Here is a 23750-nt window from a genome sequence, read left to right as displayed (position 1 = left end):
TCATAAGATCTGAACTGAATTTCTTTAGCTTTAGTTGCTTCCTCGTCTGTTGCCCATGTGTAATCCAATCGTGCCTTTGGTTATATCAACTAGAATTCGCAGTTATATAATTACTTTTTTATAACATATAAATCGTGTATTACAATATATATAAGTTGCCTAAAACAGAAACTAATATGGGATCCTAATTAAACAAAAAATCATATCTCTAAAAATAAATAAAAAATACAAAGATTTATGTAAAAGATACAATCTTTTAGCGTGATGTAGTGAAGAATGTCCAACTACATTCAAGAAATAAAATTGGAGAATGTTTTGTTTGCTATAGAAAATGCATTTTTACTATTGATGGGGATGCCGAGATGTTACTGCTAGTCTGGTATAGGGGAATAATCAATTATAACTTGTGAAATTATATCACCAAAATCATGGATTAATTAATATATAAGGGGCTATTCTAGCAATCTTGAGTTTCATTCCCTCATAATTTACTTTTGTTAAAATTTAAAAGAGAAAATTTTATCTACATGGCTTAGGAAGTTATGATAAAAAAAAACTATATACTATAAAATTAGTGTTATAAATCATTATAATTGATCTAATAGTGAAGGGTTTAAATAATTTGCATGAAGTTATAGGTTTGAACCTCAGTGCCATCATTATATATAAAAAAAAAAAACTACAGTGTTATGTTATTATTGTTTAGTTATTTTATTTTGTAATGAAATTTTTATAAAATATTATATTGTATTAAAGGACAACGTCATAGGCTTTATTTAAGGGTTTTTTTTCCGTCAATAAAGCAAAGCATGTAGAGTACGGTGTCGTATTGAAGGCGTGATGACTGATGACACAAGTGAGTGAGTGGATGGGGTACTAAACGAACCGGAGGACTTTCTATAATATCCTGAGCACTGACGAGGACGGGGAGTGATCGTTGGTGCGAAAGGATATGGACAAGGAGCGACTCCTGACAGGCTTCCAGCAGGGGGTTACATGCATGAATGAATCGAATCGGTACCCGAAAGAGAGATTCTAAAGACTGTGCAAGTATGAGACTGCACAGTTTGGGATAGCTTATAAGAATTAATTGGTACTACCTATACTAACAAGATGCATCTACTTTTTGATAGCCTGGAACGGAAGAATTCCATAGTTAAGTGTGTTTGACTTGGGGCAATTATGAGATGGGTGACATCTTGAGAAGTTTTCCAGAGAAATGCGCGAGTGAGGAAAAAGCCAAAAATCCGACCTTAGAGCCTCTCAGGCTGGCCTACTATACTAACTTTTATTTGAGTAAAGCTCTTTTTGGGTCCAAACAAAAAAATATGGTCTTCACTTTCGTCCCTTACCAAAAAAAATACTCATACTAGTTATTTTTTTAAAGATTAAATTGGGTCTTCATTGAATTTCTGAGGGATCACATTTTCAAAGAACTGAAATTGTAGATGGACCAAAAGTTGACATTTTTTGTAAAGGACGAAAGTGAGGACTGTATTTTTTTGTTAGGGATCAAAAAGGGGCTTTACTCCTTTTATTTTTATTTTTATTTTTATTTTATATTTTTTATACTACTCATAATAGCCTTCTCTCTCCTCAATCCATTTAATCATATTTTATTGGTAAACAAACATTTTAAATGATTTTGTTCTATATCATACTATTTGGATATCCATTGAATTTATGAATCTTTGTGGAATTGTCAGTGTTATTGGTCGTATAATATGTTTGGATAAATTTTTGTTGTCTTATTTTTTTTACCAGGCTAAATTTGACTTTTATTTTTTGTAAATAAGTCAGACCATAAGCCGATAATTATATATATTATATTATTTGGATATAATTGAATTTATGAATCTTTGTGGAATTATCAGTGTTGTTGATCATATGTTATATTTGGATAAATTTTTGTTGTCTTATTTTTTTTAAACAGGCTAAATTAGGCTTTTATTTTTTGTAAACAAGTTAGGCCACAAGCCGATAATTATATTTATAACAGGTAAATTGAGACGTTTAAACACATACTTAAGGGGATGTACTGGATTGAAATTTTAAAGGATTTTAATGAATTATTTTTGGATAAAAAAATTCATTGGTATTCAATTAGGATTTTAAAGGATTGAAAAAAAGTCATGTGGTATTCGAATAAGATTTTAAAAGATTATTTTATGGTATTCAACCAGGATTTTAAACAAAGAAAAAACAATCTTGTGGTATTCAAAAATCTTACGATTTTAATGAATTTTCTATTGGTGTGGATTTCGCGAGACTTTTTAGTGAGAAATATAAACATGAGGTCTCTCTCACAATTTCACCCTAACTCCTAGGATTTCTCTAGATTTCTCTATTGCAGTGTCTTCTTCTTTTGATGGGTCGACATGCTCTACATCGATTTTCGCCATGGGAGCTTCGTCAAAGCTCCAAAACAACAGATTTTTGAGCTATTTTCATCACAAAACAACAACCCAACAAGATTTTATTCAATTTTATCTCAAAAACAGCAATTTTTAAGCAATTTTTGAGAATTTTTTAAAGTTTAAAAACAATTTTTCAAGCTATTGGTCATGATTTTTCTTGGTACAAAAATGTGATTTTTGTGTTAAAAACAACATAAAATAGTAGGAAAACAACAAGGGAACAAAGATTTCTCAAACCAATTTTCATTTTACGTCAATGAAACAAGATCGATTTAAAGAAAGATTGAAACTTTCATAACATGAACCCTATGTTTCGTAATAATATATTCATGAACGAAATTCCTTCGTTGTAGGAAACAATTTCAAACAATTTTTGTGTAATGCCCGACCGCTTCAAGAATCAATGACTATCCCCACATACTAACACGAGACTTTTCAATGTGCTTTTTTCTCACTCGCACACTTCCCGAGAAAACTTCCCAGGAGGTCACTCATCCCAGAATTGCTCCAAGTCAAGCACGCTTAACTATGGAGTTCTTCCGTTCCGGGCTACCGAAAAGAAGATGCATCTTGTTAGCATAGGTAGTACCAATTAATTCTTATAAGATATCTCAAACTGTGCAGTCTTATACCTACACAGCCTTTGGAATCCATCTCTTTCGGGTGTCGATTCGATTCATTCATGCATGTAACCCCCCGCTGGAAGCCTGTCAGGAGCCGCTCCTTGTCTGTGCCTCTTTGCACCGGCGATCACTCCCCGCCCTCGTCAACGCTCGGGATGTTACATGCCCACCAGCTTCCACCTAGTTCGTCCTCAAACCACACCGTACTGGAAGAGAGACCTGCTCTGATACCACTTGTAACGTCCGACCGCTTCAAGAATCAATGACTATCCCCACATACTAACACGAGACTTTTCAGTGTGCTTTTTCCTCACTCGCACACTTCTCGGGAAGACTTCACAGGAGGTCACCCATCCCAGAATTGCTCCAAGTCAAGCACGCTTAACTATGGAGTTCTTCCGTTTCGGGCTACCGAAAAGAAGATGCATCTTGTTAGCATAGTAATTAATTCTTATAAGATATCTCAAACTATGCAGTCTTATACCTGCACAGCCTTTGGAATCCCTCTCTTTCGGGTGTCGATTCGATTCATTCATGCATGTAACTCCCCGTTGGAAGCCTGTCAGGAGCCGCTCCTTGTCCGTGCCTCTTTGCACTGGCGATCCCTCTCCGCCCTCGTCAGCGCTCAGGATGTTACATTTTGTGTCATAAATCACCAAAAACTTATTTTTTAAAACCCCAAACAATTTAAGATTTCAATGTATTGATTGAAAACAATTTTAGAAATTCTCTTCGAATACTCAATGAAAACATGCATATGATATGTTGTTAGAAAACTCTCTTCACATAAAACAAAAACTCTAGGGTTTACATGATCAATTGCAAAAAATTTCAAACGAAAATTTATCATGAATTTTACTAATTGAGAAAATTATATTACGTTTTACTTATTTTATTAATATCATTGCATTTCTTTGTTAACTCTTTTTATTGACTTTTGTAATTTTTAATATTTGTTAAAAATTCATATTGTTCTTTCTAATCTTATAAATTCTATCTTTAAAATTCAATCGTATGAGATCTTGAATGTAAAAAAATTTAAAAAATCTTTAAACATTTTCCAATTCTGAATAATTTTTTAAAATCTATAAGCTTTTTATTTTACAAAAATCTTTTAAAATCTTAATCCAATACATCTCCGTAATCTTTTTAGACGGTTCGGTTCGGCCCGCCCAGGCCTAGTGAGTGGAATATAAGGTGGGAGATGATGGAGGGGAATGATAGTGTGAAGCAATGGAAACAGAGGATCCCAATCCCAATGGCAACGCCAACGCCAACGCCGCCCTCATCGACTCATTCTGTGAGATCACGTCGTCTTCGAAGCAAGAAGCCTTGTTCTTCTTGGAGAGCCACAACTTCGACCTTGACGCCGCCGTTTCAACCTTCCTAGACAACAACACCATCATCCCTCAAAACGACGACGTCGTAGCCCCCATCAACGCCGTCTCCAACTCCTCTCCCTCCGAAACCCACTCCCCGGAATTTTATCCCTCGCCATCAGCGTCTCCGTCGCCGTCACCCTCACCCTCCCGCGCCCCCTACGAGCTCCGATCCCGCAGGGCTCTCGGTAAGAAACCCTCCGGGAGCCGCCAAGGTAGAATCCGCACCCTCGGTGATCTGAAACGGTCCTCTCGCGATGATGATGATTCTGATTCTGATTCTGACGAACCCCAGGAGTACTACACTGGCGGTGAGAAAAGGTATCTCCTGATTCACGAACTCCTTCTACGCTTTCTCATATTTTCCCGATTCGGTGGACATAGATAATGAAAATTGATTTTTTTTCCCCCTCTTTTTTGGTTCGCTAATGATTTTGTTGCATTTTAGTCGCCTGTGGTTAAATTATTTAATATCAGTGTGAGAGATGAATGGTGCTTGATTTTATTCATTTAATTGTGAGAGCATGGGATCCAATGCATGGTCTTGTTCGGAGAAGAGAGTTTATGCCCATCCATGTATTGGAACAAGTTCGATCGTATTTTGATGTTGAAGATCCGCAGGTTAGTGATCAGCTAGGGTTAAGGTGTTCGAGTGAGAATGCTGGGGCTTGAAGCCAAGGTGTGGTGGTGTGTATGCACTGAATGGGAAATTAGGGTTTTAGAAGTGTGTACTCGGGCTGCATCTATGTATATAGAGTATACTTCAGAGTTTGACTTGGAGTTCAAAATCCTTGTCAAGTGATCGGTCCAGGTAGGGACCCAGTCCAGAACAGAACAAAAGATGCTCATTCTGGCTTAACTCACTAAGATGACAAATTTGGCTGGCTAGTCTCTACGACTAATATCAACTCTTTTGACTTACTTTATCCAATGTGTTGCATCACGTGCTTTCTTTGTCAATTATGGGTTTGCTTACCACTAGTTATGGCACCTAAGAATTGCTTGATACTATATAAAGGACAGTCCACTGTTATAAAGGTCCCCTATTCACAGGGTCCAGGGATGGTTGAGATTCATTTTGTGGGTCTATAGTAGGCAGCCTTACCACATTTGCAAGAGGCGCAGCTGATCATATGAATTGAGTTTTTGTGCCAAGACTTCTCCTTTCCTGCATGGTACTATAATGTGATGGAAAAATGGAAGTTTATCAATCATTCTTAGTGGCTATATTGCTAGTTTCATTCCATATAGTTTAGATGAGATTGTTGTTTTTGACATGTGTGCTTTTTTTCTTGAAAAATTCTTCTCACATCTATGTGTGGCTTTTGCATGCGTAGCTGAAATTGACCTGTTGTTTCAATTGTTATAGTGGCATGCTTGTCCAAGATCCTACCAAAGGAAACAGTGTGGATGATATTTTTGATCAAGCGAGACAGTCAGCTGTTGATGTACCTACTGAAAGTCCTCAAAACTCTTCAAGGCCAAAAAGTTTTACTGGAACCGCAAGATTGCTTTCTGGAGAGACAGTGCCGCCAACTGCTCCTCAGCCTACCGATGTAATTACACACAATATTACTTTTTGGAGGAATGGGTTCTCTGTCAATGACGGTCCTTTAAGGAGGTTGGGTGATCCACAAAATGACCCATTTCTGGAGGTAATTTGCTATGAAGTTTGTTTTCAAAATTTTGTGATAGGTATTTATTCATATTTCTGTATGTTTAATGTTTACCTTCTAAATTTACTGAAAGTTATCACTTTCACCACTTGGAACTTGTGAAAGTTATTAAGGGATTTATTACTCTTATGTTGCATAAAATATAATCTATCTCCTACACACACAAACTCAAAATGGGTCCCACTTTACTTTTTCTCTCTCTTCCCCTAAAAATGGACCCCACTTGCACCAATGAGTGTGTAGGAGATAATACATATCTTCTACAACATAAGAAAACTATTACCCAGTTATTAATGTCTTTTTCTAGTAGAAGTATTATATGCTTATCATTAGTTTAACTTGACACAGAGCATAAAGAAGTCTGAGTGTCCCAAAGAGCTTGAACCGACAGATCGAAGGACTTCTGTCCAGGTCAACCTCACAAGGAAGGATGAAAACTACCCTGTATGCCCTTTTCTTATATTTGCTCATCAGCTTTGTATTTGCTTCTCTTTCGTGTATGGTTTTTACCTTTCCTTTTTCTTTGTGACAATATATATACAGGAACCAGTGAAGCCAAACAATCTTCCTTTCCAGGGGGTTGGAAGGACTTTAGGTAGCAGCAGCTCCAGCTCCAGCAGTGAAGTCGCTGGTGCGAGCAGTGAACCTATTCAAACAATTGTTGCTTCACTAAACACTGCTCCATTGCCAGCAATGGGTTTAGTTGTAGATGAGTCACAGCCAGTGACATCAATCCAGCTAAGGTTAGCTGATGGTACACGCATGGTTGCTCGCTTCAATCACCACCATACAATCAGAGATGTTCGAGCGTTCATTGATGCATCTAGACCTGGTGGAGTAAGAAGTTACCAACTGCAGACAATGGGTTTTCCTCCCAAACAACTCACTGATTGGGACCAGACTATAGAGCAAGCTGGAATAGCCAATTCAGTTGTTATCCAGAAATTGTAGGTTGTTTACCCCATTTTATTTCCAGTCAGCTTGAAATTACTATGTTCATGCTTAACATCAATTGATCTACTTTTACTTTTATTGAATTTCAAAATTATTCGTCGTTAGCATACTCCGTTCCAAATTGCTTTCATGAAGAGAAATGTTGCTTGAAACAAATCAAAATCGTATTATCTTAAAAATATATTGAAGCCAAATTAGAAAAATTATTTTTAAAAATATTTATTCATTTATATGAATAATTACTTTAAAATTAATTTGAATTTTTTTTTTTGGTTAATAATAGTATCACTTAAATCCCTTTTGGGACAATAATAACAAAATTCACATATTGTAAATTTGTTGAAAATATATCCGCTTTCGGTACATAGTTACAGCAATCCCAAAGCAACTCTCGAACAAGGTAGGCAAGTCTCGAATGTTGGATTCCCAAATCCTATCCTCAACAAATTCTCTCGCGAACCCTATCCCTCCCAAATTCTCCCTTTTTTCTCTCACTCTATTGGTACTTTTTTTCTCTCTATCTTCTTAAACAAGCACGGGATCATCAGCTGTGGTGTTGGGCGGAAAATCCAAAGCAACGATCCAAGCTTCGACGGATCTGCTAAGGGGGGGGAGAGTGTGGAAAGAATTAGAAGCCACTCGAGATTGAGGGTGAGTTTCTCAATTATTCATATAAGAGAAACTTGCTCCCTTGTTGATTATTTATTTCAAGAAGGTCTCTTGGTTTTATTTCAATCGTAGCCTTGTTACCGATCATATGGTTTAGTTCCGCTTTATGGGACCCTTTTGAATCTTTTTGTTAGGGGTAATATAGACCGAAGTCGTTTTTTCTCTTGCCTTATTACCGATCATATGATATGATTTACTTTTATCCCTGACTTTTTTTTTTTTGTATAGCTTTATCCCTGACTTATTAGTACTTGAGATAGTTGGAAAAATATCTCTAGCTGAAAACTTTCCTAAACATGTTACCTAAAATGGTCTTAAGATATAAGAATTAATATTTCTGGTGTAAGGTGAAGATAACTTCATCATGCATTCACATGAAAGTTGATGAAATTCACTTTTTATCTTTCTCTCTTTTCTCCTCAAAGGTCACCCACCCATTTTTATCTGAATGCAGAATATAAAAAGTTATCTCCATCTTACACCAGAAATAACATACAAATAAACTATTATATTTTCATCTAGCTAAAAGCTTATAGCAATGTCATTACTGCATTGCATTATTGAAGTTTCCTCGTGGGTGTTTATTTTTAATTTTAAATCATGATTCAATGTAAGATGGTTGTCTTTACTGAGCATAAGTCCCTTTTCTGCATTGAATTCAAAGATTTTGTACTCTTTTTTCAATACACCATTCAGAGCACCGTATAGCAACATTGGAGAAAAAAATTTCTGGCTTTTGTGACATCCATTAAAATGAGTCTTTTGTCATTGGTAGCCTACTGATGTCGTAATTCTAGCATTGTTCCCTACAATTTCATTATTATGTAATTTTAGCATTCTGAAATAATGAAGTCAACCTTGAGCAGTTTGTGTGAGCTAGAGGAATGTTACCACTATAATTTAGTGGCTGATCTTTATAATAAATAATTAAGAGTGTGCTTTCGTATAATGTGAACAACTCTACTGTTATTGAGGAAATCACTGTTTGCACTTCATTAGGGTGGTGTTTAGTAGAAGGAAAATTTTTAGAATCCTTGGAAAGTGAGCTTGGGAATCAAATTTATCCACATTTCGTATAAATATTGCAAAAAAATTCCCAGGATTTTTTATTATGAAGAAAAAATGACAACTAAAAATATCACATAATGGGTGGTATTTTGAGAATCCCATCCGATGGGAAACTTGAGCTATGTTTCTGGGGCAAAATTAACCCTGCCTTATCTTCTTTGTTCTTCTTCTTTAGTTGGGTTCTTCTTCATTCTTCTTCAATACCGAGTGAGCTGGAGGACGAGGGGGGTTGTTGATTTATTTGTTGGGCGGGGGTGCAAAGTCAGGGTCAAGTGACACATTTGGTGAGTCTGAAAAAGTTTAGATAACCGACAAGATCATGGTGGTAGCTGTAATATTCCTCTTTACGGTGGTTGCATTTGTTCTCCTACTCCATTTCTATGCAAAATGGTTCTGGTGGCGCATTAAGCAAAGCACAGCTCCTCAACCACGTAACCGCTGCCACCGCTTTGTCTTTGCCCCTGGTCAAGACCCAATTACCTATGGCACTAACCATATTGGTCTTCACCCTGCAGTTCTTCTTCAATACCAAGTGAGTTAGAGGAAGCATTATTTCTTTCTTCAATACACCATTAGGAGAAAGGAACATGAGCAGAAATAGCTATTTGTTCTCCTCTTCCATCGCCGGTGAACTATGTGGTGCACTCAAGGCTCCCCCTCCGTTCTACCTACTAATAATTTATGAATATTTATTTAAGGATATACATTAATTAATATTATGCAGCAACACATTATTTGAATTGAAGACATGTAAATTAAGTGGCTGAAAAATTTGGCTTGCATTGTGTTACTGTTTCCTCTGGTTGGGTCTTTGGATAAATCGATAGAGGTGAGGTTATTTTTGTAAAATTAACTAATATTCCCATCACTATTTTATAATCAACCAAACATAGCATCAGAAAAATTAACCCAACTTTCTGAAAATATATTGACCTACCAAATAGTTTTTTGGTAATATTCCCGGAAAAGTCAATTTTCCACCATATTTTTAGAAATCGTGATTCTCGGACAAAAAAAAGTTCCTCCTCTACTAAACGCCCCCTGCATGTTTTTATTACACTATTATTGTTATCTCCGATTGAATTTTACTTTTGTGTGCAAATGTATTTTTGGTCTGTCCTTGTAGCATAATCTTATTAGAAAGTTATTATAAGTTATTATGCAATCCAAGTTCTAAGAAAACTAAGGATGAAACACTATAATTGACGTTGTTGATTGGTGGTGGGTGTGTAAATTATAGGAGTGTTCATCAATCGACCTAAACTGCAGTGACTGAACCGAAAAATCGATAGGCTTGTGAGTAATCCGTGTGAAAAAAAGCATATTTTAATTGGATTGGATCGGTTTCCGATTTGGTTGGTGAAAATCGATCCAATGTATTATGTATTTATTATTTTCGAAAGATGGTGACTTAAAATCTTGTTGTTTTGTAGACTTAGAATCTTGGATGTTATTGATCGCAAACTATCTTGTTTTAATCTTTCATTGTTTATAAATTTATTTTAACTCTTCATGAGTTTTTAGACTTGTTTTAGTTTGAAGATTTGAAATTTTCAGCAGTTTATAATTTTAAATGGCTTTATTTTGATATAGCTAGTGATTTGTGTGACTGAAATTTTAGGCTTTTCGAAAAATCAAAAATCAAAAACCGATCCAATCTAAACCGAATAAAATTGGATTGGATTGAATCAGATTTTAAAAATATCCAAACCGAATGGATGATTAAATGATCAAACCAAAGATATTGGATCAGATGATTTTTGCTTCAAAATCGATACAATCCAGACCGCGAACACCCCTAATAAATTGACCCTAAAGTTCGGCTTAAACTTTGCTTATATTCTTTTCCTAAACTCTTCGATGTTGAATTTTTAAATAGTCAACAAGATTTAATGACAAAGTTAACACAAATACTAACTTGCTTTTCAAAAAATTTTATGATCCTGATTGAATATCAGGACCCGAGAGGCTTGTGAGTAATCCGTGTGTCTCAACTACACAACAGAGATTCTATTATATAACTGAAAGAAAAAGAATTACAAAGAAACTTACATGATGTGGGACTTCTAAACTACTATTTACAACACGCTCCCTCGAGCTGGAGCATGTAGATCATATGCACCAAGCTGGTTACATATGTAATCTACTTGTTACATCAGCAAACTGATCATTTGAATTAACAAAATTAGTGACTATATATCCTAAGAGGACTTTTTCCCTAACAAAATGACAGTCTATCTCAATGTGCTTGGTCCTTTCATGAAACATTAGATTGGAAGCGATATGCAAAGCAGCTTGATTATCGCAAATGAGCGATGTTGAGCCAATGTCTTCAAACTTGAGTTCCTTCAGTAGTTGTTTTAACCAGATGAGTTTATAGGTGGCTATGGCCATAGAGCGATATTTTGCTTCAGCACTTGATCTGGCAACTACACTTTGGTTTCTTGCTTTTTCAAGAAACCAAATTACCTCCAACGAATATACATTACCTAGAGGTGGATCTTCTATTAATATGGAACCTGCCTAATTAGTATCTGAGTAACCCATAACTTTGGTATGACTTTTGTTTTTATAGAGGAGACCTTTACTGGAGCAAACTTGATGTACTTGAGAATACAATCACTGCATCCAGAGATCTACAAGAAGAATTCAAGAATTGACTTACTACACTAACTGCAAACAAGATGTCTGGTTGAGTAACTGTGAGATAGTTCAGCTTCCCAACTAATCTTTCATACCTTTTTGGATCTGAAAATGGTTTCTCCTGATTTGGCATAAGATCCATAGGAGTATTGACGAGCTTAGCTGTTAATAGAGTTGTCTCCTCAAAAATGTCCACAACATATTTATCTGGGATATCACAATACCATCCTTGGATTAGGACACTTCAATTCCCAAGAAATATTTAAGTCTTCTGAGATCTTTTGCCTGAAAATGATGACAGAGATGTTGTTTTACCTGAGCAATGCCTTGATGGTCATTACTTGTAATGACAACGTCATCAATATATACCACCAATTAAATGGATCCGGAGTCTGAGTGGCGATAAAAAGCTAAGTGATTAGCTCACTCCAAGTCATACTAAAATGTTGAACAATGGTGCTAAACCTCCCAAACCAAACTCGTTGAGACTGTTTGAGACTACACAAAGATTTGCGGAGTCAACAAACTAGATTGGACTCCCCTGGAACAACAAACCCAGGAGGTTGCTCCATATAAACTTCTTCTGCGAGATCACCATGGAGAAAAGCAATTTTGATATCGAATTGATCGAGGGGCCAACGACGGATAGCAGCCATAGTAAGAAAGAGGTGCACAGATGTCATATTTGCCATAAGGAAAAAGATATCGCTATATTCCTCACCAAACACTTGTGTGTATCCCTTGGCCACCGGACGTGCTTTGAGACAATCCACATGTCCATTAGGACCCACCTTGATAGTATATATCCATTTGCATCCAATAACAAATTTTTCAGAGGGAAGAGGAACCAGATCCCAAGTGCCACTGTTGTGAAGTGCACACATTTCGTCAATAATAGCCTGTGGCCATCCGGAATGGGAAAATGCCTCACCTATAGTCTTAGGAACAGACATGGAAGACAAGGAAGAGAGGCAAGCAAAATGTGATGGAGAAAGGCGATGATAACTCATATTTATCAAATACCTGGGTGGAGTATGAGATTCACGAGCACCTTTCCGAGGAGCAATGAGTAGATCAATGTCGGAAGGCGGGACCGAAGTCGCAGGAGTTGATGACAACAGAATTGAGTCCACAGGAGCCTCATTAACAACAGAGTCAGTGTCTTAGGGTATGGGTTGATGTGGCCGATGGTGATAAACCTGGAGAAGGGAATCTGGTGCCAGGACATCTAGATAAGTGACTGTAGGTGGTGGTGTTGTGGGATCTAGTGCCGGGATATATTGAACTAGAATAGAGTATAAAGGAAATAGAGTATCAACAGAGTTACCAGGAGCGGAGGTGGAGCCAAAAAATGGCACAGTTCAAAGAAAGTAATGTCCGCTGAGACAAAAAAGCGATGAAGACTGGGTGAGTGACACCGATAACCTTTTTGTGTCCGAGTGTAACCGAGGAAAACACATTTATGAGATTTAGCAGACAACTTGTCACGATTAGGGCCGAGTTCATGAACAGAATAAGAAGAACCAAAACAGGACCGGAGTTCAGGGAGGACAATTAGCGGGGGATTTGAGTCCAATGGCCTTTACATGCTCTCCAGCTCCTCTTATGCTCATTCTGTACTAGATTATCTACTCACTATTCACGCTCAGTTGGGTCATCTTAGTCTTATAACTGTTGAAACACGAAAAATAACTCATAGCGATTTTTCAGTAAAAATAACCAAGTATTCCGAGAATAATCGTCAATAAATGTGATAAAATATCTATATTCCCGAGTTGACTTAGTATGACTAGGCCCCCAAACATCAGAGTTAGGGGTATTAACGAGCCAAACCGGGCCGGGCTTTGATTCAAAAAGGCTAAATCTATGTTTAAATATGTCAACCTGGCATAGTCTGTTATCTGTTATAAATATAATTATCTGCCTGTGGCCTTGACTTATATACAAAAATTAAAAGTCTGGTTTAGCCTGTTGGTCTGTTAAAAAAAATAAGACAACAAAAATTTATCCAAACAAAATTTACGATTAACAGCACTAATAATTCCACAAAAAATTCGTAAATTCAATGTATATCAAAACAATATAATATAGAACAAAATCATTCAAAAAGTCTGTTTAAACAATAATTTAGAGTGAAATGGGTTGAGGAGAGAGAGAGAAGACTATTATGAGTAGTATAAAATGTATAAAATAAAAATAAAAATTAATATACCAGGCCAGCATGAGAGGCTCTAAGGTCAGGCTTTTCAATTGGAGCTCGAGGCCTTTTTATTAAACGAGCTTTTATACAAGTACAAGTCTGGTTCCGACAACCAATTTTAGGCATGTAAGCTCAGGCCTTCATAAGCTGGGCCAAAGGCCTCTGGTTCGTTTAACACCTATGATCAGAGTGAACCAAACTAAATGGAGATGAGGCGCGACGATTGACTTTATCAGGAAAAGAACTGCGAATATATCTTCCGAATAGACACGATTCACATTGCAAAATAGATAGTTTGGACAGACGTGGCACCATCTCCTGGAGCTTTGTAAAACTAGGATGATCGAGATGAGCTTGAATAGTGAGTGGAGAATCTAATACAGAATGAGCATGAGAGTAGCTGGAGAGCGTTTAAAGGCCACTGGACTCAAATCCGCAGCCAATTGTCCTCCCCGAACTCCGGTCCTGCAAAACAATAGAATTTTTGGTAAAAGAGATGAGACAATCAAGACAATGTGTTAAACGACTAATGAAAATGAGATTAGAGGGTGAACCAGGGACACAAAGCACATTATCAATAGTATAAGAGAGAAAAAGATGTACTATTTCAATCCCACGAGACTGAACATGGGAACCATTAGCCATAGTAATAGCAGACAAATAACTAGAGGTAGAAAGAGATGAGAACAAAGACTTATTACCATAAACATGATCAGAGGCACCAGAATCAAGAATCCAATGACCAACGGAGAAATTGTGAGTGAAACCAACAAAGGTATTACCCGTATGCACAACAGTAGCAGTGGAACGAGGGATCGTGAGCCGAGAACATCTTGAGCAAGGATAAATGAGCTAGAATTAGCCATAGGTCAAGTCAAAATAGAACAGACTCCGCGTGAGTAGTGGTGGGTCTGTCATAAAACTTGCCGAAAGTGGTGATTCGTTTGAAGAGGAACATAAGCAGGTCTAAAACGATAACAACCATGGTGGACGCGATTTGACCCGATCTGGAATGAACAACAACAACTCCCTTCTGATTTCAAAAGAGGAGAACGAAATGAGATCACACACCCGCAACCCAGACGATGTCGGTTGAACGAGGTGAAGGCAAGACTGGATAGAGGATGGCTAGGCAACCTTGTCTGTCCTTGGTCGACGACGAACGGCTGCCGAAAATTGCCGCACACACCGGAGGAAGGTGACGCGTGACAACCACGCATAGAAAAGGAAGTGGCGCATAAGAATGTGTAAGAAGGATCCGAGGTGGCCGTCAACGGTTCGAGGGATTTAGTCTTGCATCTTTCAGGTGCTAGACTGACTTAGTTTTTTATTTTTATATGAGGATTCAATCCCAAACCTCTTGTGTGTGCGACTTGTTGAATTAGTTAAGGAAATAATTCAAGACAATACTAATCTAACAAATGATTCAATATGGTCGTATAGCCATCATCTTGACACTATCTCCAATACTGATACAATAAAAAAACTTCTCCACATTGACATTCTCAGCATCTTGAATCTTTTTATTTTTCTTAAAAATATGACAGTATTATGTTAATTATAAGTGAGAAAAGGTGCAAATTACTTTATGTATACGACCAGTAAATCCTACATACATTAGTAATAATAAGTTCTAAAGAATTTAATATCCATGCATGTCTTGGAATAGAATTCAATTTTTTCCTATACTTTGACATCATGACATTCCTGAGGAAAGGATTCACCGTTGATTCAGGAGATTCTGTGGACCACATGACATTGAGTGCTTGGCTGAGAAAATAAGAGAATTCCAACTGTCACCATATCAATAACAAGGGAAAATAAGTTATGGTACCGTGCAGTATCTGTGATGTTTACGTACTCGTGTTAAACATTGTAGGAATACTTAAATATTTTTTACTACATTTTGTAACATTTATGTCCCATATAGTATCTGTGTTTCTTGGTTCACCCACCAAGCCAAAAACGTCACCGCTGTTACAGTATAAACTGTTATTATTTGCTTTATTGATCTGATACAATAGGAAAGAACTCTCTCGTGCAATAGAGATAATTATATGTGGGACTCATTTATTATAAAAAATTAAAATAAAAAAGTAACACGAAAATTAATATATACGCAGGAGAATTTTTTTTTCTCTTACACCGTAAAAGTATATTTTTCCTTATTTCGTATACTAACTTAAGCATTCTCGTGACTTTACGTGTACCCTCCACCATGGTAGCCAAAACTGGTGGAGCAAGCATTCCGGCAAAATCAACTAGCAAATCACCCACCTTTTGAAGGGCAAGAAAACAAATTATTTTTGCAAAATCAATAGACTTTTTCAATAAATAATGATGAATTATTGGGAATAAAAATTAAATAATAATACTTGTACATACTTTATTTGCATATGCTTTAATAAATATATTGTCTCATTTGGAGTGAAAAAGAAAATAAAAATAAAAATACCGAAATCAACCAAATTAAATTATTAATTGACATATTCATAGCGAAATAACATAAAATAAAATAAAGAATGACTAATATATGTAATTACAACTTTATTTAAAACGCATATTCTTTTCTGATACGGATCCTCTAAAAGTTGGAAAAATAACTGCATTGGTGCAGCTCTAAATTCAACTGACATTCCTAAATTAAGTGCTTCTTTATTATTTTATCATAAAAACTAAAATTAAAAAGTTTAGATCCTCTCAATTATTTTCTTTTTTTTATCTCTCTAATCAAACATTAGCTGGGAAAACAATCTGTTCTCTTTCACCTTTTTTTTTTCTTTAATTTATATTTTCACCCTAAAGTGTTCGATTGTAATTTGTAACAATATCTCGTGCAAGTAATTTCTTTTCGAAAGTATTTAAAAATATCTATCATTACATGACACTGTTTTCTTGAAAAATAAAAATAAAAATAAAAATGCCCCAACACGATGCGTCAAATAGTCAATGATTCGTGTAGGGTAACGTTAATAGAAAGGCAATGGTAAGAGAGTGAAAGGAAGCGACGCTGGGAGTGTCCCACAAAGAGGACAACATCTATATAATGTGGGTTTGGCTCTCTTTCCCTCTTCCAACCCACTATTTGATTAGATTGATATGACCCCTCTGACATATCTATGTCTCTGCATGGATTCCAATTTACAAAAAACGGTGTCGTGTTGCTCTCTTTAAAGTTTAACCCACCATCCTAGTGGCTAGCTAATATATACCAATACCATCATGTAAAATAAAGCAAAAGTGGTGTGTATGTGTGTGAGAGACACAGACAGAGATAAAGACCCAAAATCACACCAAGCGAATATCACATGGTTGATGGGTGTGGATGGACGGTTGATGCTCGATTCCTTTCAATCACGCCCTCTGCAAAACCAAAGCAAAGAGTATTGATTACCCATCACCAACATTGGTTTTGCACTTTGCTTCCGCTATTCTAAGCCACTCAGTTTTCCAATGCTTGCCATCAAATTCGTCATAAATGTATATATTTTGATGTAATGTTAAATATTAAATAGTTCAATTATCGAGTAATTTATAGAACTATTTATTTTATGTGTAAACAGTACGTAGTTATATAAATACATGGTATAATCTTTATACGTGATCCATATAATGAAAAAAAAAGTTTAATTTTTTTAATAAATTATTTATCAATTTAATATAAATATAATACACATTAAGAGTGTGTACGTTTAAATTAATGTGCTATTTAAACACACACGTTATATATATACATTTTACTTGCACACATAAGAAAGTAAGGCGGTGATGAGTATCGAATTCGTGACACTGAGATTCTGAAATCATGTAAAAGAACTATTTCAACCCAAAATTTTAAGTTGGCCAAAATGAGTTTTTCTAGAATATTACCAAGAAATTGTTTGGTAGACTAAAATATCCCGCAAATGTCGAGTTAATTTTCTTGATGTTATGTTTGATTGTGTTAAATTTTTCTTGCCATGAAAACACTGGATGGTATTTGTTAGAGAATAATATAAATCATCCATCACCCAAGAGCTTAAGCTTTTGTGTTGAATTGGTTCTTTACATGGTACCAGAGCTTCAGTGACCACAAGGTCACGAGTTCGATCCTCACTGCCCCCCACTTTCAAGTGAAATTAAATAAAAAGCACAAAAGGGCTCTTGCGTGAGGGGGTGTGTTAGAGAATAATATAAATCATTAAAAAGACTCTCACCTAACACCTTAAGGTGTTTTGGGTTGAAGTGGTTCTTTACATGTATCAGAGCCTCGTGTCCCGGGTTTGATCCTCACTGCCCCCCACTTTCTCTCGTGGAATTTTCTTAACACAGGTAGGTGAGCCTGTGCATTATCCACCCTTCAAGCCCAGTTGGCTCTCGTGTGAGGGGGCGTGTTAGAGAATAATATAAATCATTAAAGAGGCCCCAAGCGCTTGGGTGAGGGCCTCTTTAATAATTTATATTATTCTCTAACACATCCCTTCACACAAGAGCCCTATGGGCTTGAAGTGTGGATATTGTACATGCCCAATTTTTAGTTTACCTTTTGTGCTTTTTATTTTAATTCCACTTTAAAATGGAAGCAGTGAGGATCGAACTTGTGACCTTGTAATCACTCAAACTATGATACCATGTTAAGAACCACTTCAACCCAAAACCTTAAGGTATTGGGTAAGAGACTTTTTAATGATTTATATTATTCTCTAACAGTATTCTAAGATGATCTTTTTAGAAAATTTAAATTTTAGAAATTTCGTATCAAATGTAGATAAATAAGATTACCAACCTCAGTTTTCTTGGAATTCTATTGGGTGGAGTGGAGGAGAGAGAGTGAAAGAGAAATTGAGGAGAGAGAAGAGAGAAAGGAAATAAAGAAAAAATATGTGTCATTCCCTTAATGAGAGAACTATCGTGATCTTGGAGCATGTTACAATTTTCCCTATCAAACACCCACTAATTTCACCTTACAAGATAAAAAGTCATGAAAACAAAATAATCCCAGAAAAATTTATACCTATAAGTATATGATAATAAATATATAAGTAGATAATGAAATGGGATATGATCATTTACATCGATATAAAAATAAAAAATCTTATAATAATTTTAATCATTGATTTTTGGGACCAAATGAAAGCATTTTTCATTGATATTGGGCATTCGGAATGCAAAAATAAAATTTAACAATTGAAATTTAATGTAAATAATAATATTTTATAAAATCCTCCTGCATCAACAAATTAAATATTAATATTATAAATATTGATTTTGTGTTTCAAATTTTCAATCGGTGAAGTGCTTTTTCTCACTCTTCCATCTGAGAGGGTGAGATAGGCAACAATATAGTACGCATGAACAGTACACATGATCAGTGGTAGGGCAAAGACCTAGGAGGTGAGTTATTGAGAGTTTCATTCATCTTTTCATTGGGAAGGAAAACTCTCAGTTAAGTTGCAGAGACACACGTTAACCCTGTGTGTAGTCTCTCTGTCTTCACCTGCAATTAACATACAGCACTGAGAGTGTTTGTGTTTATGTGTTGTGAGAGACTGAGAATGAGATTAAGAAGGAACTGTTGATGTACAGAAGTAAGAAGGTAGACTACACATTTCCAAGGAAGGACTGAATCTGAATCTGAATCTGATTCCACCTTTTACAGTCTATAGAGACTACCGGCCAAGAACCCCAAAAATCCCTATTGTTCTGACTGACTATCCATTTAGGCTCTTTGGAATTTTCTACAAAAAGACTCAAATTTTTTAGCTTCATTTCCGGGAGTACTCTCTACACAATTATATGCACTCCTCTTTTTGAGAAACAGTGAGGTGGGGACTCGGAAGTTGTGTGAACCCAAACACCTATTAAGTATTATATCTCTAAAATGCATTCATTATATGATAGGGCTTCCTTTGGGGTTAACATAACTTTGAAACTATGATAGGGTTTGGAGGGAACAGTTGCAGTGGCCTTTCTTCCATGGACATGATGAACATTGAAACTAATAGCAAGTTTCTTTCTCTTCCTCTCAGCAACAATGATCGAAGGGTTTCTTCCTTGAACATGGCTCAAGATCGTAACTATAGCCACCATGACCACACCAACACTTGCACTGCGAGGGATAAAATCATGGCACATCCTCTCTTTCCTCGTCTCTTGTCCTCTTACATCAATTGCTTGAAGGTGACTAACTGTAATATCTTTCTCTTTACCTTTCTTCTTAAGAGAAACTTCCCGTATGATCGATCATGCACTCTTGTAAGTTGTAAGCTATAACACTCAGCTATTCTTCAAACCATGCTTATTTCTCTTTCATGGGTTTTTTTTTTTTTGAGTTAGATCAATGAAATGGAAAGCTAGAATCTTTTATATTTTAGTTTATTTTCATGCTTTGCTTGTTCTGATGGTGTGACTGGAGTGAGTACTTGCACAGGTTGGAGCACCTCCTGAAGTTGTGGCTAGCTTAGAAGAATCATGTGCAAAATGTGAAGCCTTAAATGCATCAGGTAGGACAGGAACAGGTTCATTAGGTGAAGATCCAGCACTGGATCAGTTCATGGAGGCCTATTGTGAGATGCTAGTCAAGTATGAACAAGAGATCACAAAACCCTTCAAAGAAGCCATGCTTTTCTTTTCAAGAATTGACTGTCAGCTTAAAGCTCTATCAGTTTCAACAGACTTTGGTGATTACCCTCAATTAAATCATTATTTGTTCCTACACATCTCTAATGATAAGAGCTCTAACAATAGCCTTGATCGAAGGGATCACCTTGCTCGTTACTGCTCAGAGATCTTCAGAAACAATGTTCTTCAAAGCTTAATATTGGTATTAATTAAATATTAAATTGGTAGAGAAATGATAACCACACCACTGATGACTCAATTCATACCAATGAAAAGGGCACCTGCGTCTACTGGATAAGTGTGTTTTCTATGATGAAAATGATTTGATACCCCTGATTGTTTATTTATTTATTTATTTGAATAAGTTAAAAGAGTCAGTCAGATGACCCTCCTCATCATAAATAGTGTGATTAGAGTTTTAAAGGAACTAGATTATAAAAAACTTTAAAGTCATTTGTAAGATTGTGAATAAGAAGATGGGTCCAAGGTGTTTGAACTAGGTCAAAAAGTTTGAAAATGATTATGAGTCCAAATTTCTGCTTCAGAAGAAATCAAGAAAATGAGATTTTGCTTTATCATTCTAATGATGACAAGTTTATTCGGATCCTCAATGCTTCCTAATTAAGTGACCGATTGATAATCTTGATGGCTTTCTGAATATTTGTAGGGATTTCTCTTTTTGTTCATGTGACCTTAGTTTTGCTCTACTCTTTTGCATATACCCAGTGTGTTGTCATCTCTTCCGAGGCATTAGTCATTCTTTCATTTGTTTAATTCCTTCGCTTCATTTAGATGCAAGAGACTCTCTTTTCACAGTCCTTTAAGAACTTGGTAGAAAAAGGAAACTGCTTGTCTTATTTTCTTTTGTCATCTGTTTCCTTGTCAATCTGTTCCCTTTTTTTGTCATAGTCCTTTTGTTACAACAGTTTATGATATGAAATTATCTAATAAGTGATTAGATGCATTATGTAAAAGCATTGATATATCAAAGGTTCAGTAATTATATGCTTATAAGGAAGTTGCAAGTCTCTTTGCTAGTTTCTCCAATTTAATGATATATTTAATTAGTGTGTTATAAAGAAATTGTTAATGTAATTACTTGGGACTTGTATTTGTCATTCCTTACTCCTTAGGTAATGTAATTCATTTGATAATTCAAGAAGGGCAAATACATAGGGCACTGGTTAAAGTTTTAAAAATTAAGTATTAAATTAAAAGTGAAGTTTGTAAAGTTTCTAATGTATTAAATGCTATACTTTTTATTAATTACTTTTTATTCTCTAGTTCCTTAACAAGTGTCTTTAGATTCTACTTGGCTGGACCCTTCAAGAAAATAAATATTGCTTCATTGGGTTCATACATTATTCATAGTAGCTACTTATTGAGTTTCATATTATTCTAATAATAATATTCTACATGATTACCAGAGCTGACATATTCTGCCCTGATATTTATTTGTATGAAATGCTTTTACTGATAGTTCTTATATTTTGTTGTGGGAATTTGAAAGGCCAAAGTGAATCATCTTCACAGAATGAGGCTGATGTGGATGAAAACAACCTAGATACTCAAGCTGAAGACCGGGAACTAAAACTCCAGCTTTTGCGCAAGTATAGTGGCTATCTTGGAAGCCTCAAGAAGGAGTTTTTGAAGAAGAAAAAGAATGGAAAGTTGCCAAAGGAAGCTAGACAACATCTACTAGATTGGTGGAACAGGCATTACAAATGGCCTTACCCATCGGTAACTAAGTTGTACATCCTTTATAAATCATATATATATATCATGACTTTGCAATGTTTCTCATGATATATCTTGATAAATGTACACATTTCCAATACCTTGATTCCTATATATTTTCCTTAATGTAGAACATTTGAGCATGGTTTATTGCTTCTATTAATAATTTTTTATTTTAATTTTGAGATATATATACATTGCTTTTGCAATTTCAACCTAGATGTGATGAATACCAAATGTGTAATTGTGAATTATAGAAGGTTAGTTTATTGTATCATATGGCTAATCTTATGATAATTATGGTTTATGTGATGGGGTGAACATGTAGGAATCCCAAAAGCAAGCACTTGCTGAATCCACAGGCCTAGATCTGAAGCAGATAAACAACTGGTTCATCAATCAGAGAAAACGCCATTGGAAGCCTTCTGAGGATATGCAATTTGCTGTGATGGATGCAACTAACTATTACATGGAAAATGTTATGTGCAAGCCATTTCCCATGGATGGCATGCCTATGCTTCTTTAACCCAATCAAATCCTCTACTAAAATATTCTAAAGCTTGTATCCCAAACCCTATCTATTTCTTAAGTAAACATAGGTCATGCATGAGGCTGCTATATTTCCTTGATGCATGCTTTGCTTTAAGTTGTAGAAAGCAGGATGAAAATTCTACGCTATATATCTCTGAAATGCATCTGTTTGAGTGAGCTTGAATGTAATCATGCTATTATCTGTACCATTTATATGAAGCATTACGGAAAGTTATGAATGTGCTATATACTTCCCTTTTCTAAGTGGAAGCATTAACTAGTTATAGTATTATAAAAATCTAAAGGAAAAAGTGTTTATCCTTTTAAATGACACAACTTATATTCTTTCATTCTCACAGAGAAGTGAGACCCACACCTTTATTTTTTTTTGTCAACTCTCTCTTCTCTTTTATCTATCTCTTTCTCTCTCTTAAAATGACATAACTTTACATCCTTTAAAATGACACACACTTTACCCAAATCTAAAATATCATTTCTGGCATTGAATCTTATATCTTATTTTCTTTTTTGTAATTCAAAAGCTCTTAACTAATTATTCTACAATCATACTACTCTTATTTATTACACTTCCGGATATCTCCGTCAGTTTTTTTCTCTGAAACACGGACTTGTTTTTTTTTTTTGGTTAATTGTGCGTGTCGGGTCGGGTCGGGTCGGACACGCTTCAATATGCGGTCAATATTTTGGGACACGTGGTTAATTTTTTGACATGTTTTTCTAACACGTGGTAAATATTTGGGTACGGTTTTTTTTTAGTCTTATTTTTATTTTATTAATTAACAATAAAAAAAATTATTTATAAATTAATTTTTTTTTGTTATGAAATTTGACATAAAAAATTAACATGGTACGAAAAATTATTTTTGTTTATATTTATGTTATGAAATTTGAATATTTGATTGGTTATATGATTTATTATGAACTGTTATATCTATTAAATACAAATTATATTATATATATTAAAAATATTATTTAATATCAAAATGTGTCCCAATATGTCAAAATATGTTATTTTTTAAAATTAACGTGTTAGCATATTTCGTGTCCCGTGTTAGTGTTCGTGCATCATAGATTTTTGGGAAAGGATCATCTCGTGTGAAAAGGTGGTCATGTGATCATGTTATTTGATCACAATCATTCATTGATGGTAAGATAAGATAAAGAAAAATGTATAATTTTTAAATAAGTGATTGTGATTAAATAACATGATCACATGATCATTTTTTTTTACA

The 23750-nt window shown here is 35.4% G+C and overlaps 2 protein-coding genes across 2 annotated transcripts; both read left to right on the top strand.

Moving 5' to 3' along the window:
* Nucleotides 1-4273: 4273 nt before the first annotated feature.
* Nucleotides 4274-7151, top strand: LOC133285068 (plant UBX domain-containing protein 4). Its single transcript, XM_061482222.1, has 4 exons — nucleotides 4274-4740; nucleotides 5789-6074; nucleotides 6444-6539; nucleotides 6639-7151. Exons 1-4 carry the CDS (start codon nucleotides 4274-4276, stop codon nucleotides 7044-7046), a joined length of 1257 nt encoding a protein of 418 aa, XP_061338206.1. The 3' UTR covers nucleotides 7047-7151.
* A 12391-nt stretch (nucleotides 7152-19542) lies between these two features.
* LOC133285045 (homeobox protein SBH1-like) lies at nucleotides 19543-22492 on the top strand. The gene is made up of 4 exons (XM_061482202.1): nucleotides 19543-19788; nucleotides 20039-20288; nucleotides 21740-21969; nucleotides 22295-22492. Exons 1-4 carry the CDS (start codon nucleotides 19543-19545, stop codon nucleotides 22490-22492), a joined length of 924 nt encoding a protein of 307 aa, XP_061338186.1.
* The last annotated feature ends 1258 nt before the right edge of the window (nucleotides 22493-23750 follow it).

This window comes from Gastrolobium bilobum, unplaced genomic scaffold, assembly GCF_033153095.1.
Source record: "Gastrolobium bilobum isolate Gb01-03AN ecotype WA unplaced genomic scaffold, APGP_CSIRO_Gbil_v1 utg32371, whole genome shotgun sequence".
NCBI lineage: Eukaryota > Viridiplantae > Streptophyta > Magnoliopsida > Fabales > Fabaceae > Gastrolobium > Gastrolobium bilobum.
Note: the sequence above shows the minus strand (reverse complement) of the source record. Positions and strands in the feature narration are given on the sequence as shown.